This window comes from Physeter macrocephalus, chromosome 8 (genome assembly GCF_002837175.3).
Source record: "Physeter macrocephalus isolate SW-GA chromosome 8, ASM283717v5, whole genome shotgun sequence".
Taxonomy (NCBI): domain Eukaryota; kingdom Metazoa; phylum Chordata; class Mammalia; order Artiodactyla; family Physeteridae; genus Physeter; species Physeter macrocephalus.
The window spans coordinates 15,853,271-15,869,347 of NC_041221.1; the positions used below are offsets into that span (position 1 = coordinate 15,853,271).

The following is a 16,077-nucleotide window of genomic DNA, read 5'->3' on the forward strand; positions in this document are numbered from 1 at the left end:
ATGAATGGATAGGCTTCAGATGTGTATTTTAGTTGCTGTTGCCGTTTGCTGCTTCAAGATGTTGTCTGTTCTCTCGGAGGTCAGCGGTCGGGCCAGTTTGCCCCCGTGTGAACCGGGGCAGACGTGACTCCACGGGCATGGAGAGTGGATATGCGCCCTCTCTGCACAGAAAGTAGAGATGGTTACTCCTGGCACGAGCCGTTTGTGAAAACGGTTGTATCACTACTTTTATCCTCAACTCCGCAAAGGGTGGTTTAGAGGCAGGATGAAGACCGCCTGACCCAACCAAAGCAGGGCCTGTTTTCTGCTGTTTGAACCACTGTTACCTACTCTCTCCCCTCCTTCTCACGTTTCCCACCATTTATTTTTCTTGACCTCATTTGTAGGCATCAGACCCTAGGAGATTAGGAAAGACGAAGGGAAGCCACACTAATTGCTACCAACTGGGTTTCCTCACCCCAGATAACTGGTCTTCAAATTCACTTAGTCAGCGATGTCTCCTCCAAGTCAACCTGCCTCCTGTGCCCGTTAAGCCACAGACCCACACCTTGCGTCCCATTCGTGAATCATCTGAGGTGTGTGGAGACGGCAAATGGGGCAGCAGCGAGGCCGTGGGGTTCTGCGAAGCTTGGGGTCACCTGCCAGAACTCACCAGAGAATAACCTGGATCACAGTGCCTGTATATCAGTTTATGGTGAGAAGTATCAAATGCTCAGAGGTCAGCACAATTTTTTTCCTTTAATCAAAACCATGGAGGGGAAAATGCCATCCGTCAAAGCAGGATGGAAAAACACCAAATTCCTAGTAATGAGTCAAGCAAATGATATGCAGTATCTCCACACAGAAAATATAAAACATTGTTTAAAGACATTAAAGAAGATCCAGATAAATGGAAGGGTATGCCATATCGTGGACTGGAGGACTCGATATGATTATCATAAAGACATCAGATCAAGTTACAGAATAACATTAATTAATAACACTGCCGTAAAAACTGAGCAGCTTGTCTGGGAGGAAACTGACCAGCTAATTGGGAATGCAGAGGGCTGAGCGATCCCATCGGCAGGGCGGTGGGGGGGGGGGATTTTCCCTGGGACGTACAGACCCGGAGACAAGACTGCCCGTCGAGCTCAGTGGCTGAGACGTGTGGGGTCGGTGGAAGATGGACAGGTGGACCCATAGGACAGAGCGGAGGTTCAGAGCAGCCGCGGGTTTACAGGTGAAGCTGGTGCTGCCGAGAGGTGGGCGGGCGCTGGTCTCGTCAGTAAATGGTGCTTCGTGAACTGGATCCACATGAAAAAAATGAGTCTTGACTCCTACCTCACACCATGCACAGTCAACGTCGGGTGGGTGGTGGAAGCTTCTAGAAGATAACAGGGCAGTGTTGGGAGGTATATGAGGACAGAGTACGTAGACAGGACCAAAACTCGAAAACCCTGTCCATGAGGAGAGATTGATGAATCAGGCTGTGTCAGACCCATTAAGAGAGCAGCAGGGCAGGCCAGGGAGTGGAGAAGATTTTTGCAAAGGAATCCACCCGAGAAAGGACTCCTGTCCAGAAGGATAAAGAGCACTGACAAAGCAGCAAGACAGCTCAATGGAAATTCACGAAAAAGACAAGCGAGCAACACGCATACGCACACACTCACATCTAAAACCCGAGAAACATGTGAGAAGTTCATTAGTCTTCCTGACGTGCTAATTCAAACCATCAAAAGAAACCATGACGCATCCACCACCATAGCTCAAAAAAAAAAAAAAAAAAAAGGGTTGAAAATACCAAAGGTTGGCCAGAACATAAAGCAACTGGACTTTCCCACACTGCCGCAACGGAAGTGTGTATTCGTATGCTCACTTCGGACGGCTGTTTGGCCTCTTCCACTAAAGCTGAGGCTCTGCTCACTCCATGACCCAGTCATTCCACTCCTGGGTGTGCATCCGACAGAAACGCCCTCGAAGACACAGCAGCAGCCTCTGTAACAGGCTCAGACGGGAAATAACTCAGAGGGCCCAGCAGTGAGTGGATTAATCAGTTGTGGTACGTTCTTAGAGTGGAGTACCACACGATGGTGGGGCTGAAACACTGCCGTCACACGCACCAGGGGACGTGTCACAACTCTGATGTGACACAGGGGTCACAGTGCTCCATTTACATCCAGTATCAGCCGGCGGTGCGGGGTCCTGCGCCACGACCGCCTCTGGGGAGGGTGGAGGGGAGGGGTCCTGGGATGCTGTGGGGGTCCTGATTCCTGACTGGGTGGTAAAGCTGCGTATTTATGACTTGGGCACTTTTCAGACTATGCCTTATGCCTGAATCACAAAAGTGTATTAGGAAAGCACGGCTATGGGACGTGCCCTTGTAACCATGGAGCTACCAGGTGAGGTAGAGGGAGGAGCCTCCAGGTGAGGCTGCCAGCTGCCCGGCGGGTGAGAATCGGAAGGTGCGGCAGGCGCCACCAGGGCTCAGCAGGAGGGAAAGTCAGGGGTGCCCACGTCCACCATGAGCTGGTCCCCGGTCACGCCAGACTGCCTGACCCTGGACAGCGCTGACCGAGGACCACAATCACTTCCGACCTCAGGGTCCTCTTCTTTCCGTGAAAACAGTGCCTGGGGCTGGGGGGGCACAGGTGATAGAGGCCGGCCTCCGAGTCACGATCATACTCGTTTTCTACCTCCCTGAGGCTCCCCGTTTGATGTCCGGGGGCCACGGTTTCAGGAGGAGCCTGTGGAGAGATGGCGCACCTCATCCACTCTGGGTGGGGTTACCTGTTACCTTCTAAGGCGGTGACGTCATTTGTGAAGTCTTGATCCTTCAGGAACTTTCCCTCCGTCAAGTTGTTATAGTGATCCGGTTGAGAAATGATTGAAACTCAGAAGCGGACCAGTTGAAGAGGTCACGGACAGCACGTGGCGGGCTGGGGTCCCAGGCGGGTAATGAGTGATGCCCTTCTAACTGAAGAGAGGGTGGCGGGGAGACGTGCTCCAGGCGCGTCGCCTGTCCACACTCTGCGGGCGTTTCGGCCAACAGCAACCGTCGAGTCTAATGAAGCCAGTCTTCGTAGCCCGTGGCGGTGGCCTTCGTGCCCCAGACCGCGGTTTCCCAGCATGGACCTAGGGGTCGGCCTCTGCGTCCGGGGCCCGAGCGGGTGGGGGCGCCCAGGACCAGAGGGAGGGCTGTGGACTGGTGGGTCCTTGCGGCGTCCTACCGGGGGTGGTGGTCAGGCCTGGAGGTGCTGCCCCGGCCCCCAGCTCACCTGGTGGCCCCCAGCTCACTTCACAGGGATGCTTTCCGAATTAACTTTTGTGATTCCGGTACAACAGAGAGGCTGGAACGTGACCAAACATAGACGCACAGCTTGATGAGGTTGGAGTCAACTTGGAAAAGGGGGCATCTTGACCCCAGGTGACATTTGGTCTCCGAGCCCCCTACCTGCCCCTGAAGGCACCGCCTGGCCCGGGGGGCACCCGCAGCGTGCCCGGCTCTGCGCCTCGTGAGCCGGATGCCTAGTGTCCAGGCCATGTGGTCATGTCCTCCGGGGAGGGACTTTCTCTTCACAGGTGTGACTTGCCTTTGACAGATGGAGGAGACGTTTTCGCAGTTATTAACACTGGAATAAAGTGTGGAAATTCACTCCGGGTAAGGCTAAAATGACTGTTGCCATGTTCCAGACGGACGTGATGCACCAGAATATTTACGACTACATCCACGTGGACGATCGCCAGGACTTCTGCCGGCAGCTGCACTGGGCCATGGACCCTCCTCAGGCTGGATGTGGGCAGAACCTGCTCTCAGAGACAGGTGGGTCTGGGGGGGCCCTGGTCTAACTCAGACACGGATCGCCCCCTTTCCTTCCCGTCCAGTGGATGCGGTGTCGACGCCCCCTCCTCGGAGACCTCCTCCCGCGCCCCGCCCCACCCTCCTCCAGCCCCGCGTGGCTCCCTGGCTCCCGAGCGCTCCCGCGTCTCGGGCTGCTGCTCTGTGCCCCCCAGGGCGTGGACTTGAGGCAGAGAAGCCATGGTACTTGTCTCTGGTTTTGCAAACTCGCCCTCAGACGCACGTCTTCCAGCAAACTCCTTTCACCCACTTTAGATTTAGCAGAAAAAGATCCCCCAGAGACTGTTGTCTGTTCAGGGACGTTGCCCCCTGTGAGCAAGACCCCCTTCAAAGTCCCGGGTCCGTGGCCCCTGCCCACTGGACACACGGGGCAGGCATCCAGGTGCCCAGGAGATTGCAGAGCCGACGGGAGCTCGAGGGGCAGGGCGGCGTTCTCCTGCGGTCCAGGGCCGGGGAGGAGGAGTCCTGGTTCTCCCACACATCTCCCCACAAGTGGTCCGTAATTCAGGAGGAGTTTGCAGCACACCTTCACACAGCAGCATGATTTACCCTGTAAAGTCAGAGAAAAACGCAACCCCCGGGTGCCGACACACGGTTTTACAGAGCTCAGAACAAAAACCCTGAACTGGTCAACCGTGCCACGTGCGGTTGTCACACGCGTGGTTGTACCGAAACGCCGTTTTCGAGGGCAAAGACCTGACCTTGTCGGGGCGGCTGGCTCGGCGGGGGTGGGGGCGGGAGGGGCGCTCAGGGACGGACGTCGGTTTGGGGCAGGCGTGTGTGTTATGTGCTGATAGCTTGCTGTTACATTACGAACTTGCTTATCAGAGTGTGTTTCCGGTTTCTCCCTGACCGCCACCGCCTGTGCCAACGCGGCCAGGAGAGGACGCCGTCCTGGGGAGGCTGCTCCGGGCCCAGGAGGGCGCCGCGGGCTGGCCCACCGAGTACTCGGCCTTCCTGACGCGCTGCTTCGTCTGCCGCGTGCGCTGCCTGCTGGACAGCACCTCGGGCTTCCTGGTGAGCGAGCGGCTGCTGGACGGCAGAGGCCCGGGGCGGGGGGCGCCGGCGGCACGCACGGTCCAGCCTGGCCGCGGCGAGGCGAGCGACGGCGGGCGAGTGAGAATGAAGCGGGCCATCCGCTGGGGCGGATGGAGTACTGGCGCCCCGGCACACCCCGCTGCTCATCTCCTCCTCGGGCAGTCAGCGGGTGGTCCAGAAGGTCTTTTGTTCTGATCATGCTTTGTTCTCAGTTCTGTGGGAAAGTAAGATAGCTTTCCCTCTACGTGAACGTAGGTAGATTTTACTGTACAGTGAGGCAGAGATCGAAACCTAAGCTGAAGTGAAGCTGTGTCCGAAGCACCGAGTAGAGGAAACAAGCAAAAGAAATCAGTTTGAAAAGTGTCTCATCATAGTTTACCGCGAGGCTGGTCACTGCACGTGCGCGTGCGGGAAAGGGGTCCGGCGCGGACGGCGGAGGCGCCGAGGACAGGGGAGTGGGTAGCGGCCTCACCCCAGCTGCTCCCGCACCTGTGCAGAGCCTGTCCACACCTGGCAGGTGGGGCTGCCCACGGGAGCCCGCTGTCGAAACTTCAGGAACATAGAGATCCAGATGATACTAGGTTGGCAGCTCGAAATCAGCCATGGTGGGAATTTTTACACCGAAGACGCTGTCAGAAGCTACAAATCAGGGCCTTTTCCCTCTGGAGAGCTGGCTGTTAAAGATGTCCCAGCACCACTGCCCTGACAGCTCCACCAAGCATGTGACCGTCACATGGCAGGTGCTCTGCAAGCATTTGCTCACCCAATAAACTCATAGACAAATGGAGGGATGGACAGATGGGTGGGTAGATGAAGGGATGGTGGATGGAGCGGGGGGCGGCGAATGGACAGACGAGGGGTCGGGAAAGAGCGCAGCCACCCTGTGGGCTTACTCCTCCATCCGGGGCTGGGGCACCCTGAAGTCACCTGTGAACTAACTCAGTTATAGATCAACTCTTCCATAATAGGGAGATCTTTTCTTTTCTTTTATCACAAACTCCAGAGTGACTTTCTGGCTTTTTAACTCACACCATGTGCTCCAGATAAACAAATCAAGTTGTCCCTAAGTTTTATCACCATGAATGACAGTTGTCAATGAATGACAATTTGGAAGTGGAGGGTTAATGTAGAACAGTCCTCAGAGATGATCTGCTCCAGCACATCCTCCTGGGGGGCTGCCTGGTGGCTCCGGCCAAGTCCGTGCACATTCACGCCCCCGAGTGAGGGCTCGCACACCCACACGCCCGTGAGTGCACACATGAGAAACACACTGGAAGGTTAGAGGATGTTACGCGGATGCCAGAGAAACCCCGAGTCGTTCAAAGGCGGTAGGGAGCGCCTGGCCCAAGGGCCAGCGTGGAAGACGTGTTGGTTCATGGCTCCTTAGAGACTCGGGATCAGAGCTCTCTGGCTTTCTGTCCCCGGGAATGTGAGCTCCACGGCCTTTGACCACGTTGATGAGTCACTCTGTGAACATGCCTTCGCTTCTGTCTTTGAAACACCAGACGATGCAGTTTCAAGGGAAACTAAAATTCCTGTTCGGGCAGAAGAGGAGGGCCCCGTCGGGGGCCGCCCTGCCCCCTCGGCTCTCCCTGTTCTGCGTCGTGGCGCCCCTGCCTACTGCGGTGAAGATGCAGAGTGTGTGTCTGAGGGCGAAGCACAGGGTGGACGTCTCGGCCACGCTGGACACAAAGTGAGTAAGAGCCCCCAGCAGCCGCAGTCCCATCCTGGTGGTTCGAACACAGCGTCTCCACACTTAGTATTGTCTGTCTATTCCTCCTTCATTTCCAGCAAGGAATATAATGAGAAGCGTGTTGTTTTTAAAGTTACTACATCACGGTAGGAAGCAACTATTAGAAAAAAGAAAACCTTTCACTGATATTTGTGGACTGTGGCACCAAACACTGCTGCGTCTCTCCATGCCTAAGCCCTCCACTCCCCTGGGCCCGTGTCGCCCGTGGGGGACGGGCGGCCGGACCGCAGCCTCCCCGCCTCCCTCTGCGTGCCCTCCCTCAACCCCAGGCTCGCCGCTGGGGCACATGCTGCAGACACGCGTCCCGCACACATCGCGCCACCCCCGCGTCTTCTTGGCTCTTCAGAGTTAGGTTTTCTGGGAGATTCCTGTCCATAATTTCTCGGGATGGGTTAGGTCTGTGTGTTGCGTGGGTCAGGTTCTGGGAGAGATTAAGATGCTGTGCGCGTGCAAACCGTGTTTCCCGTGGCGCGAGGGAGACCCCGGGGGAGAGGAGAGGCGTCTGAGGTCTGCCTTTCTTCTTCCTCAATACCCTCCCCTGTGCCGCGACCAGGCGCAGAATGTCAGGAGACCTGAGTCTCCAACCCGCTTCTTTGTCCTTCCTCAGTACCCAGGTTCCCCTTTGACCTCAGCGCCCGTTAAGATGCCCGGGCTCCGAGCCCCCTGCGTCCCCATTCCCGCCCCGGGTTTGCAGGTGGAGCCATGTCTTCACGGCCTCTGGGCCCCGCACGTGCCGGCTCGTTAAGGCAGCAGTTTTCCGGAGCATTTAAAAATTATATACACATGCCTTCTGTTTTCAAAGGTAGAAAACGTTGTAAAATCGGAAGGAGGAAAAACAGAACGCCCGCGGGGAAAAACTCTAAAAATAACTGATGAAGCAACTAAAACGGGAGATGCGACAAAGCACGTAGATTACGCTCGGCCACACCTACGCGTGTCTTGCCGGCACGTGCTTTCTCCCCACACCTGCTTTCTCCCCACCACCTGGGCTAACGCGGGGGCGAAATACCCTCCACCTGCCTTGGCCGTCTCCGAGTTCTCTGCTTTCGAGCCCTCTGGCTTGATGATGGTGACCGAGCCCCACACGATGGGCTCTCCTCTCCTGTACGTTTCCCCAGCCCCACAAACGAGATGGAGGGAAAATCGTCCCCTCCCGTCGCTTTTCCTAGAGGCCCTGCTGCCCCCCGGCGGCCAGGCGGGGAAGCGCAGGTGTGCGGGCGGCACCCCCAGCCAGGGCCGCGCGGGAGCCCTGAGCCTGGGGCGGTGGGCGCGGGCTCCCCGGCTCCCCTGCCGCTGCCCTGGGCGGCGTGGACACCTGCACGTCCCTCGGAGGTCTGGCGAGGGTCTGTGCGGTGAGGGTTAGGATGCTGCCCCCAGAGTGACCGTGCAGCGAATACTAGACACACGTTGTACAGAACATCCTTAAAACTCGAAGAGAGGAAGAGCCAGCCAACACTTGAGAAAAGAAGCAAATAGCTTCTCTTGACTTCAGGTTTTCTGGAGCTGAATTCGGCTCTGAACTGAATTCCTAACCGGCCTCGGTGCCCGTCATGCTCTTCCCTTCTGGGCGCAGAGGCTGTGAGGGGCTAACCCGGGAGCCCGAGGCCCGGGAGGGTTGCTCCGGAAGGGACGTCGTGGTCGCTGGAAGGCGCTGCAGGTCCGTCACGACTTTTCCTGAACGGGACTTTGTGATACACCCTCACGCCTAAACGTTCACGGGTTCTGTGTGTGTGATCTGCCTCCTGACTAGTCCTTCGTGGACATGAACCGTGAAAAAAATATTTGAGTCGCCCGATGGTACCTTCCCTGCTAAGGGTGGCGCTCCAACCTCATGTCTCTGTCTCCATCTCCACCTCTGGCTCTGGCTCCTACAGAGACGCTCAGAAGATGGAGAGGCGGGGCCACTGCAGTGCAGGAAGCTCTGGCTGTGGTGCCAGTTGGACAGGGTTTGAATCCCATTCTCGTACCTGCTATAGGGGCAGCTTTAGGCAAGTCACTTAACACTTCTGAGCCTTGTTTTTTCTTTTGAAATATGAAGAAAATACGATCTCCCAGGATAAGTTGCACATTGCCTTAGGATCTAAGATTATAAGATCTGTGAGACGTGTGTGTGTGTGTGTGTGTGTGTGTGTGTGTGTGTACACACTCCCCTGGGGCGATGGCTCAGTATCACTAATTTAGTGCTTATGATGGCTTTGTAAACTACGGCAAATAACTACTGCAAATCAGAGGAATCTGTATTTCCATTCTGACCATCCAGAAGAAAACAAATGCACCGAAAGTCACCTTAGGCGTATGTCTGCTTTCTGAAGGAAATTCATTAGTGCTTCATTGGCCTGAAAGGTGATGAGAATTGGAATTTTCAACAAACCTGTAACTGGGAAAAGGCTTTACAATCTATACAGGCTTAAAAAGTGTGAGTCATTGTATCTTCTGCTCTTGGGTGTGACAACAACACAGGTCGTGTTGTAATTTCTGCCCTCGACACACGTTTAACCTGCATGTCGTTTTGCTGTTTTGTGTCCTTTGCAGAGCAAAAGCTGCCGCAAGTCTCTGTGAACCAGAATTGCACGGGAAACCCAGTTACTTAGCAGGTACTTGTTAAATTCTCCATCTCGTCTTTTCGGAATGGGGAAGATGACTGTGCCCCCGGAGACATGCTGTGTTCTGTGGCGGTGCCGTCTGGAGGGCTGGGCGGGCGGACGGACGGCTGCCCGGCCGCTCGGGCGTTGCGGGGGCAGCGCTGTGTCGCTGGTGCCGAGGATGAGTGCTCGCCCAGCCCAGGCGCCGCTCACTCGCCCTTCTCCGAATCCTGGCAGGGAGGGGCAACGGAGGGAACGGCCTGTCCGTGTTCAGGAGGCCCGCGGACGCCTGCCACTGGGGCCGCCTTGCCCCCCGGGCCCCCTGCCTGTGCCTCTGGGGTGGCCACGACCGCCTCCATCCGCCCCCCGAGGGGGCCGCAGGGTAAGTGGCTGAGGCGGCCTTGACCACGCGGCTGAACCGCTCTCGGGGGGTGTGGGGGTGCACAGAGGGTGCCCACACCCCCTCCTCACCCTGGACGTTGTCGTCACTCACGTGGGGACTGGCCGGGGACGGTGGGGACCACGGCGGGGGCTCTGCCCATTGTTTGGACCCCCGGGCGACGCCCGGCCTCCGTGCTCACCTTTGCTCAGAAACCCTCTCCCCTCCCTCCGCTGCCAGGCCCCAGCTGCCCCCGCCTCTGGGTGCCGGGGAGGCCATGGGCAGGCCCGTTCAGGAGGGGCGGAGGCCGGCCCGGTGTCACGGGGCCACGGGCAGCGCGGAGCAGCCCCCGGCACGTGGCGTGATGCAGGGCCTCCCCTTGGGCCCCCGCTGCCTCTGCTCTGTCTGACGGGCGTGTCTTCCCGCAGGGATGGGCGAGGAGAGGAACTGGGCGGGGTGCCGAGGGGCCCCTCCTGCCCAAGGGAGCGGAGGGACGTCCCCCCGTACGGCTGCCACCTCGAGACACAGGGACCCTCGAAGCACCTGAACTGGACGCAGGGCAGACACGGTCAGGACGGCGGCACCAAGCTGAAGCTGGAGCCCGGCAAGGGTGACCCGTTCCTGCCCTACCCGGGCACACAGGGCGCTGTCCACGCCGTCAGGAGTCCAGCTGGCTCTCACCAGCCAAAGGCCCCCCCCGGGCCCTGCGCCGGCCGGACCAGCAGAGCCTTGCGGGATGGCCACCAGGGCCAGGCTCCCCCTCCCACCAGCTGCCCCTTCCCTCAGGGGAGCCTGGAGGACGGGCCTCCTCGGCCGGGAGGGCAGCATCTCCCCGCGGGGTGCTATCCCACTGAGGACAAGCTTCGAGGTGTCCCAATGCCCCCGGGAGCCCCGTGTAACCCCACATTGTCACTCGACGTGCCCATCAAGATGGAGAGCGAATCCGGGTCCGAGGACGCGGCGGACGGCTACTCTGTGTCCCCGAGCCAGGCGTGGCTGGGGGCCGGCGACGTGGCCAAGAGGCAGCTGGTCACTTTCCCTACCAGGATGCACCTGAAGATGGAGCCGGACTCCAGGCACCCCCTCTACAGCCCACCCCTGGGGCCCGGCCTGCTGGGGGCCCACCCCAGGCCCAGCAGGGAGCTGGCCCCGTTGTACCCCGCACACTGCGCCTGCCTGGAGCCTCCGCCCCGCCTCTGTGCCGGGGGCCACCACTCCCCCAGCCTGGGCTGTGACTGCCAGGCTCCCCGGCCTGCGCCTGTAGTCAAGCTTGAGCCCCTGGACTCGCCCCCGTGGGCCGCTCACAGCCAGGGTGGGGCGCCCGGGATGCTCCCCAGGGGCGCCTTGGCGACACGGATGCCACCCAGAGACCCCGAGTGCACATTCCTGCCGTAGAGCAGGCGTCCGTAGAGGCTGACGTCCGTCCCTCGGCCGGCCGGGATAGCAGTGCAGGGGCAGAGACCTTCCTGGGGGAGGCGCGTGCCATAGCAAATCCTGTAGCTCGTCAAACGCCACTGAAGTTCTTAAATGCAGAGTGGTTTTAAGTCTGCTCAAGTGTGACAGTATTGCCCTCTAAGGGGACACGGTTTCTCAGAAAGAGGCCAGAGCGAGCTGGGCCGCCTGGCCGGGCAGCACTCGGTGCTCCGAGAGATGCAGCAAGCGAGGGCAGCCGACCGGCGACCTGCCCCGAGCGCAGCGTCCGGCGCCCCCCCGCCCCCGCCTCCCGGCTTCCCCGACGCCGCCTCCGGCGAGTGGACCGCGGGGAGCAGCCTCACCCTGGGGGCCCCACTGCCGAGACAGCAAGTGGGGAATCAAGCCTGTTGAGCGGCAGGTGACCGCTTGCCCGATCCTGGGAGGAGTCCAGGAGTTCCAGGCGGAAGAGGCTGTCAGCACCGGGCCGGCACTTCGACAACAACGACGACACCGCCGTGCAGCGTGTGCCTGCGGCGCTGGCGCAGGCTGAGGCCGGCCCGGGGCAGGATTGGCCGGATCCCGCCCTGTTCCTCCTTCCGCCAGCGTCTCTGGTGTTGTCAGGGGGCCCCTGAAGGCGGTTCTTGCTCATCTGCCTCTCACCGCATCGCGCAACCTAGTTTACAGGGTCTGGATTTGGAAGTCTAGAGAAGTACAAGATGTAGGGAGAGGAACGAGTTAGTCCAGTTGTCCAGCTGTCTTGCTGACTCTCTACAGGTTTTTAAATGAGACGCCAATCATCATCCCAGGGGGAGCTATTAGAGACAAGACAGACAGGTAATGCTTTATAAAAACGAAAAAATTGTGGGGACTTCCCTGGCGGTCCAGTGGTTACGACTCCGTGCTTCAAATGCAAGGGGCGCAGGTTCGGTCCCTGGTCGGGGAACTGAGATCCTGCATGCTGTGCGGTGCGGCCAAAAAGAAAAAGAAAAAAATTGTGAAGGTAACACATTCTGAACGCAGGAAATTAGGATGCAAAGGAATAAATCGGAAAGCGCAGGTCACCTGCAATCACCAGGGGTGGCTCGTGGCTCAGCGCGAAGTTCACCGCGCCTTCCGGGGTGACCCCACGCCTTCCGGGGTGACCCCAGGCCACGGGTGCAGTGAGTGCAGGACACGACACCAGGGGACAAAATCACCAGCGAGCAGGAGGAAGCTGGTCGGAGATCCCCCTGTGCTGGGGCTGGAGACCCTCCTGACGGATGTGATCATCCGTCTCGGGATGGGCAGGGGCCCCTCGCAGCCCCGCCACGTTCAGCGGGGGGGCCTTTCTGTCCGGCATCTGTGGCTTTGGGGTGTCAGTGTTCAGCTCCTGAGTTAATGCTGAAGCTGTTTGCTGAAGGCATCGTCACCCTGTCAGACTCAGGACTGGGCTGGCGGGACTGGGTCTTCTGGACCCTTAGGCAGCTGCCTGCTTCGTGGAGGGGCTTCTCCCGGTGTCGTGGTGGGAGCTGAAGGTCTCTCCCTGGACTGACAGAGGTTACCCGTTGGAGCCCAGGGCTGGGAGTCATCAATTTGTGGCCTCCTGGGATCCCCGAGCCCTGCCCAGCAGCCTGCTCATCTCTGCCCAGCCCCCGGGGGCCTTGCAAAAGTGACATCGGTGCTGTGCCGTCCCCCTCCCCCGCCAGAGTCTCCCCTCCCCGTCACGATGGCAGCCAGGCCGCGCGCGCGTCAGGACCACCTGCTTCCCACCGTCGCCCCCCGCTGGCTCAGCATCCCTCTCTACTTAGTTCGCACGCTGAGCCCAGCACACCTGATAGATTTCGTCCCTAAGACAAGGGGTGGAATTTCAGAAACTGCCTCCTTCCTTTCTATTCAAGCCAAGTGCCCAGCTCCTCGCGGGCAGCCCTGCACCGTCTCTCAAAAGTAACTGTCAGCCTCTCTGGAGCTCCCTCTGTGCAGTGCCACCCTCGGCACAGGGGTGGGTCCTGGGATGCACCGGGGCACCCCTCAGCGTGACGCCTGCCCTTCCCGTCTCAGGGTACAGCAGACAGGTGCGCTGCACGCGCGTACCACGTAAGTGGGAAAACCCTGGACCGAAAAGATGGAATTGAGAGACACCATTGCATGTTTGCACACTGTAGCCTGATCCCAGTGTAACCAAAGAAGAGCTGCAGGCTGAAGGACATTCAGCTGTCCCCGCCCACGAGGGCCACGGTGCCCAAACGTTTCGGATGCACCCGCTCTCCCGGGACCAAGCGCACCAAATTGGTCACGGTTGGTGGGCGGACAAGTCGTGCGTCGCCGATGCAGAATTCAGCATCTGGACATCAGCGCTGCAGGTCTTGCGCTCCGGAGGGGCCGTCGTGCTTGGGGCCCAGGTCCTGACATGCTAGGTCAGCGGGAACAAAACGTCCCTCAGTCAGCACCTTTGTTATTTTCCAGCCATGCCCCTGCTGAAAAATCGTGTGGGGAAGGTGAGGATGGAATGTAGAAGGTCAGGTGTGGCCAGTCCTGCTTTAAAATGTCATTACCAGCGCTAATTACAGGCTTGTATTTTCTGTTGTCTGTAGCTTTTGTCTATATAGCTGAAAAATATTAAAGTCAAATATGATGTAGGAAGGGGGTGGGAGGGAGGAGATAAACACAAATTATATTTTATATTTTTGCAGTTTCTACTGGAAGAAAAAAGTTTTCAATATCTAGACTGACTGTTGAATTTTTTAAAATGGATACGCTATAATATAACTATTTGTACTGTTTTCTCAGTGCCTTTAGAAAGCTTTCAAATACATTTCTGATACCGTGGTTTGTATTAAATTTGCAATATTGATGTAAAATAAATCATACATGTTAGTACGTGTTTACTGTAAATGGAAACGTCTACTTGATTTTCCAAATTTATTTCCTTTGAAGCATGTGAAGGCTAATTTATATTATAAGGCTGTCCTTCACCACCGGACACGAGGCGGTAATGAAAGCACAGGTGGACCCGGGGCCGAAGGAGGAGCGCGGGTGGCCGCTTTCCCAGCGCTCCCTCCCTTTCGCGCCCGTCACTGAGGGCTGGGGGGACCATCCCAGGTGTCTCCAGGACACCCCAGACTCAAGCTCTCCTGCGCGGAGCAGGCCCCTGGCCCCGTGTCACGTGTGTGGTGGGGTCGGCCTCGCCCTGCCCAGGACCTGGTGACAGGTGTGCGTGGGCAGGGCAGGGAGGTCACCAGGGCCCAGGCGGAGACTCCTCCCAAGGCCCAGGGAGCCGTGTTTTCATTTCCTGTTTGGTCAAGGAGCACCCCCAAACTGCACAAGCGTCAAGTGCCCCGTACAGAGCTTGGATCTGCCCCTGCTGCAGCAGTCGCGCCCTGGCCAGGCCCCCTTCCTGCGTCCTGCAGGCCACCACCCCCGTCTCTACTCTGTGACTCCCTGCCCCTTCTGGGGAGACCAGGCCAACCTGCCCCCGCCAGCTGGGTCTGAGCCAGCTGCTCCCCGTCCCTGGAGGCCACCTGCCCGGCTTGCCGTCCCCCACACCCTCCCCCCATCTGTGATCTTCAGACTCACGGCGTTGAGACCTGGGGCTGGACGGCACGCATGTTCACGCCGTCACGTGACCCTCCCCCCACCTAGCCTGCTGCTGTGGTGGTTTTGCGGGTGGTTCCCAGATTTCTTCGTGCCCCCCCGGCCCCCGCCCAGCGCGCCTCTGCGGGACGGAGGGCACAGCCGAGGGCGCTCACGGCCCACACCTCACCAGGGGCTGCCCCGGCGTCCTGCAAAGGCGTCCTGCCACGGGCAGCTGTCACAGCCCGTTCGGGCCGCTGGAACGAACATACCGGAGGTTGGGTGGCTTACCGACAACAGACACGTACTTCTCACGGCGCTGGCGGCCGGCGGCCTGCGGCCTGGCTGCGGGGGCACCGGGGTCTGGCGCAGGCCAGCTTCCAGGTTGCTGACTTGCTCGCTGTGTCCTCGCCGGGGGCGGGGGGCGCGGGAGCTTTGTGAGGTCTCTCTGAAGGGGGCTGGTCCCACCCTCATGGCCTAGCCACCCCCCAGGGCCCACCTCCTGACACCATCACCCTGGGGGTCGGTTTAGCGTGTGAGATCTGGGGGGACACAGCATTCAGCCAGTGGCAGCATCCCACCGGCGCGCGCTGGCGTCTCTCCTCCCCGCCGATTTGGTACCGTCAGACGTTTCAGCTCCGGCTCTCTGACCGGTGAGGTGGCAGCGAGCCGCTTTACGCGCATTTCCTTCCCTCCTTCGCTCAGCTGCCTGTTGAGCCCCAGCTGAAGACCAGACCCTGTGACAGTGCCGGGGACACATTAGGGAGGACAAGAGGCAGAACGCGTGCGCTGCAGCTGACGTCCCCGTGCATGTGGACGGGGGACAGGGTGCAGACAAGTGGCCGAGGAGCTGTGTGAGTTCCGGGAGGCGGCGGGAGGCGCACAGACGGGTCGGCTGGCGTCCTGCGGCCCACGGGGCAGTTTTGCGGGCCAGGCAGGCTTCGAGCCAAGACTTGACAGGAACCGTGTCCAGGGTAGGGGTGGAGGAGCCTGACGGGCTGGAGCGAGAGGGCGGGACGAGCTCAGGCGGGGCAGCGGGCCACAGGCAGGTCTGAGGGAGGGGGGCACGGCAGGGCTTCCGGTGAAAGCGACCCTGGGCCGCGGTTTGGAGGCCGCGTCGGCCGCAGGGCGGGAGGGGGGCCCCACGGCCCCTAAGGACCACGGCAGTGCCGGGAGGCAGCCCCGCCCTGCTTTCTGCCCCAGCCCGCTGGCCGCTCCTCTGCTGCCTGTCCTGCGCTTGTCTGCCGTTCTTGGTGAACCGTGGGCGCCATCTTAAACTTCAGGACAGTAGTGCTTCGTCAAAGATTTTCTCTCAGTCTATGGCTTGTCTGTCAAGAATTAAAAAAATATATAAGGGTTTAAAATCTTAGCACGGCAAACTATCTTTTTCTTTATGGTTTATGTGTTTTGTATCTTAAGAAAATGACTCTCTCTGACCGTGCCTTTGACATAAAGCTCTTTTTTTTTGCGGTACGCGGGCCTCTCACCGTTGCGGCCTCTCCCGCTGCGGAGCACAGGCTCCGGCCGC

General features: G+C 59.1%; 1 protein-coding gene across 5 annotated transcripts in view; it reads left to right on the forward strand.

Moving 5' to 3' along the window:
• Positions 1-13,769, forward strand: part of AHRR (aryl hydrocarbon receptor repressor) — a 76,994-nt gene extending 63,225 nt beyond the window's left edge. For 3 of the 5 annotated variants that reach the window (XM_024118504.2, XM_024118507.2, XM_055086496.1), the window contains exons 6-11: positions 3,670-3,799; positions 4,716-4,852; positions 6,379-6,566; positions 9,159-9,220; positions 9,446-9,590; positions 10,016-13,765. In XM_024118504.2, coding sequence (XP_023974272.1) covers positions 3,670-3,799; positions 4,716-4,852; positions 6,379-6,566; positions 9,159-9,220; positions 9,446-9,590; positions 10,016-10,982 — 1,629 coding nt within the window. In that variant the 3' untranslated portion in view covers positions 10,983-13,765. Of the gene's footprint in view, positions 1-3,669; positions 3,800-4,715; positions 4,853-6,378; positions 6,567-9,158; positions 9,221-9,445; positions 9,591-10,015 lie in introns of all 5 variants that reach the window. The other 2 variants (XM_055086497.1, XM_024118511.3) reach the window with 1 other exon arrangement.
• Positions 13,770-16,077: the final 2,308 nt, after the last annotated feature.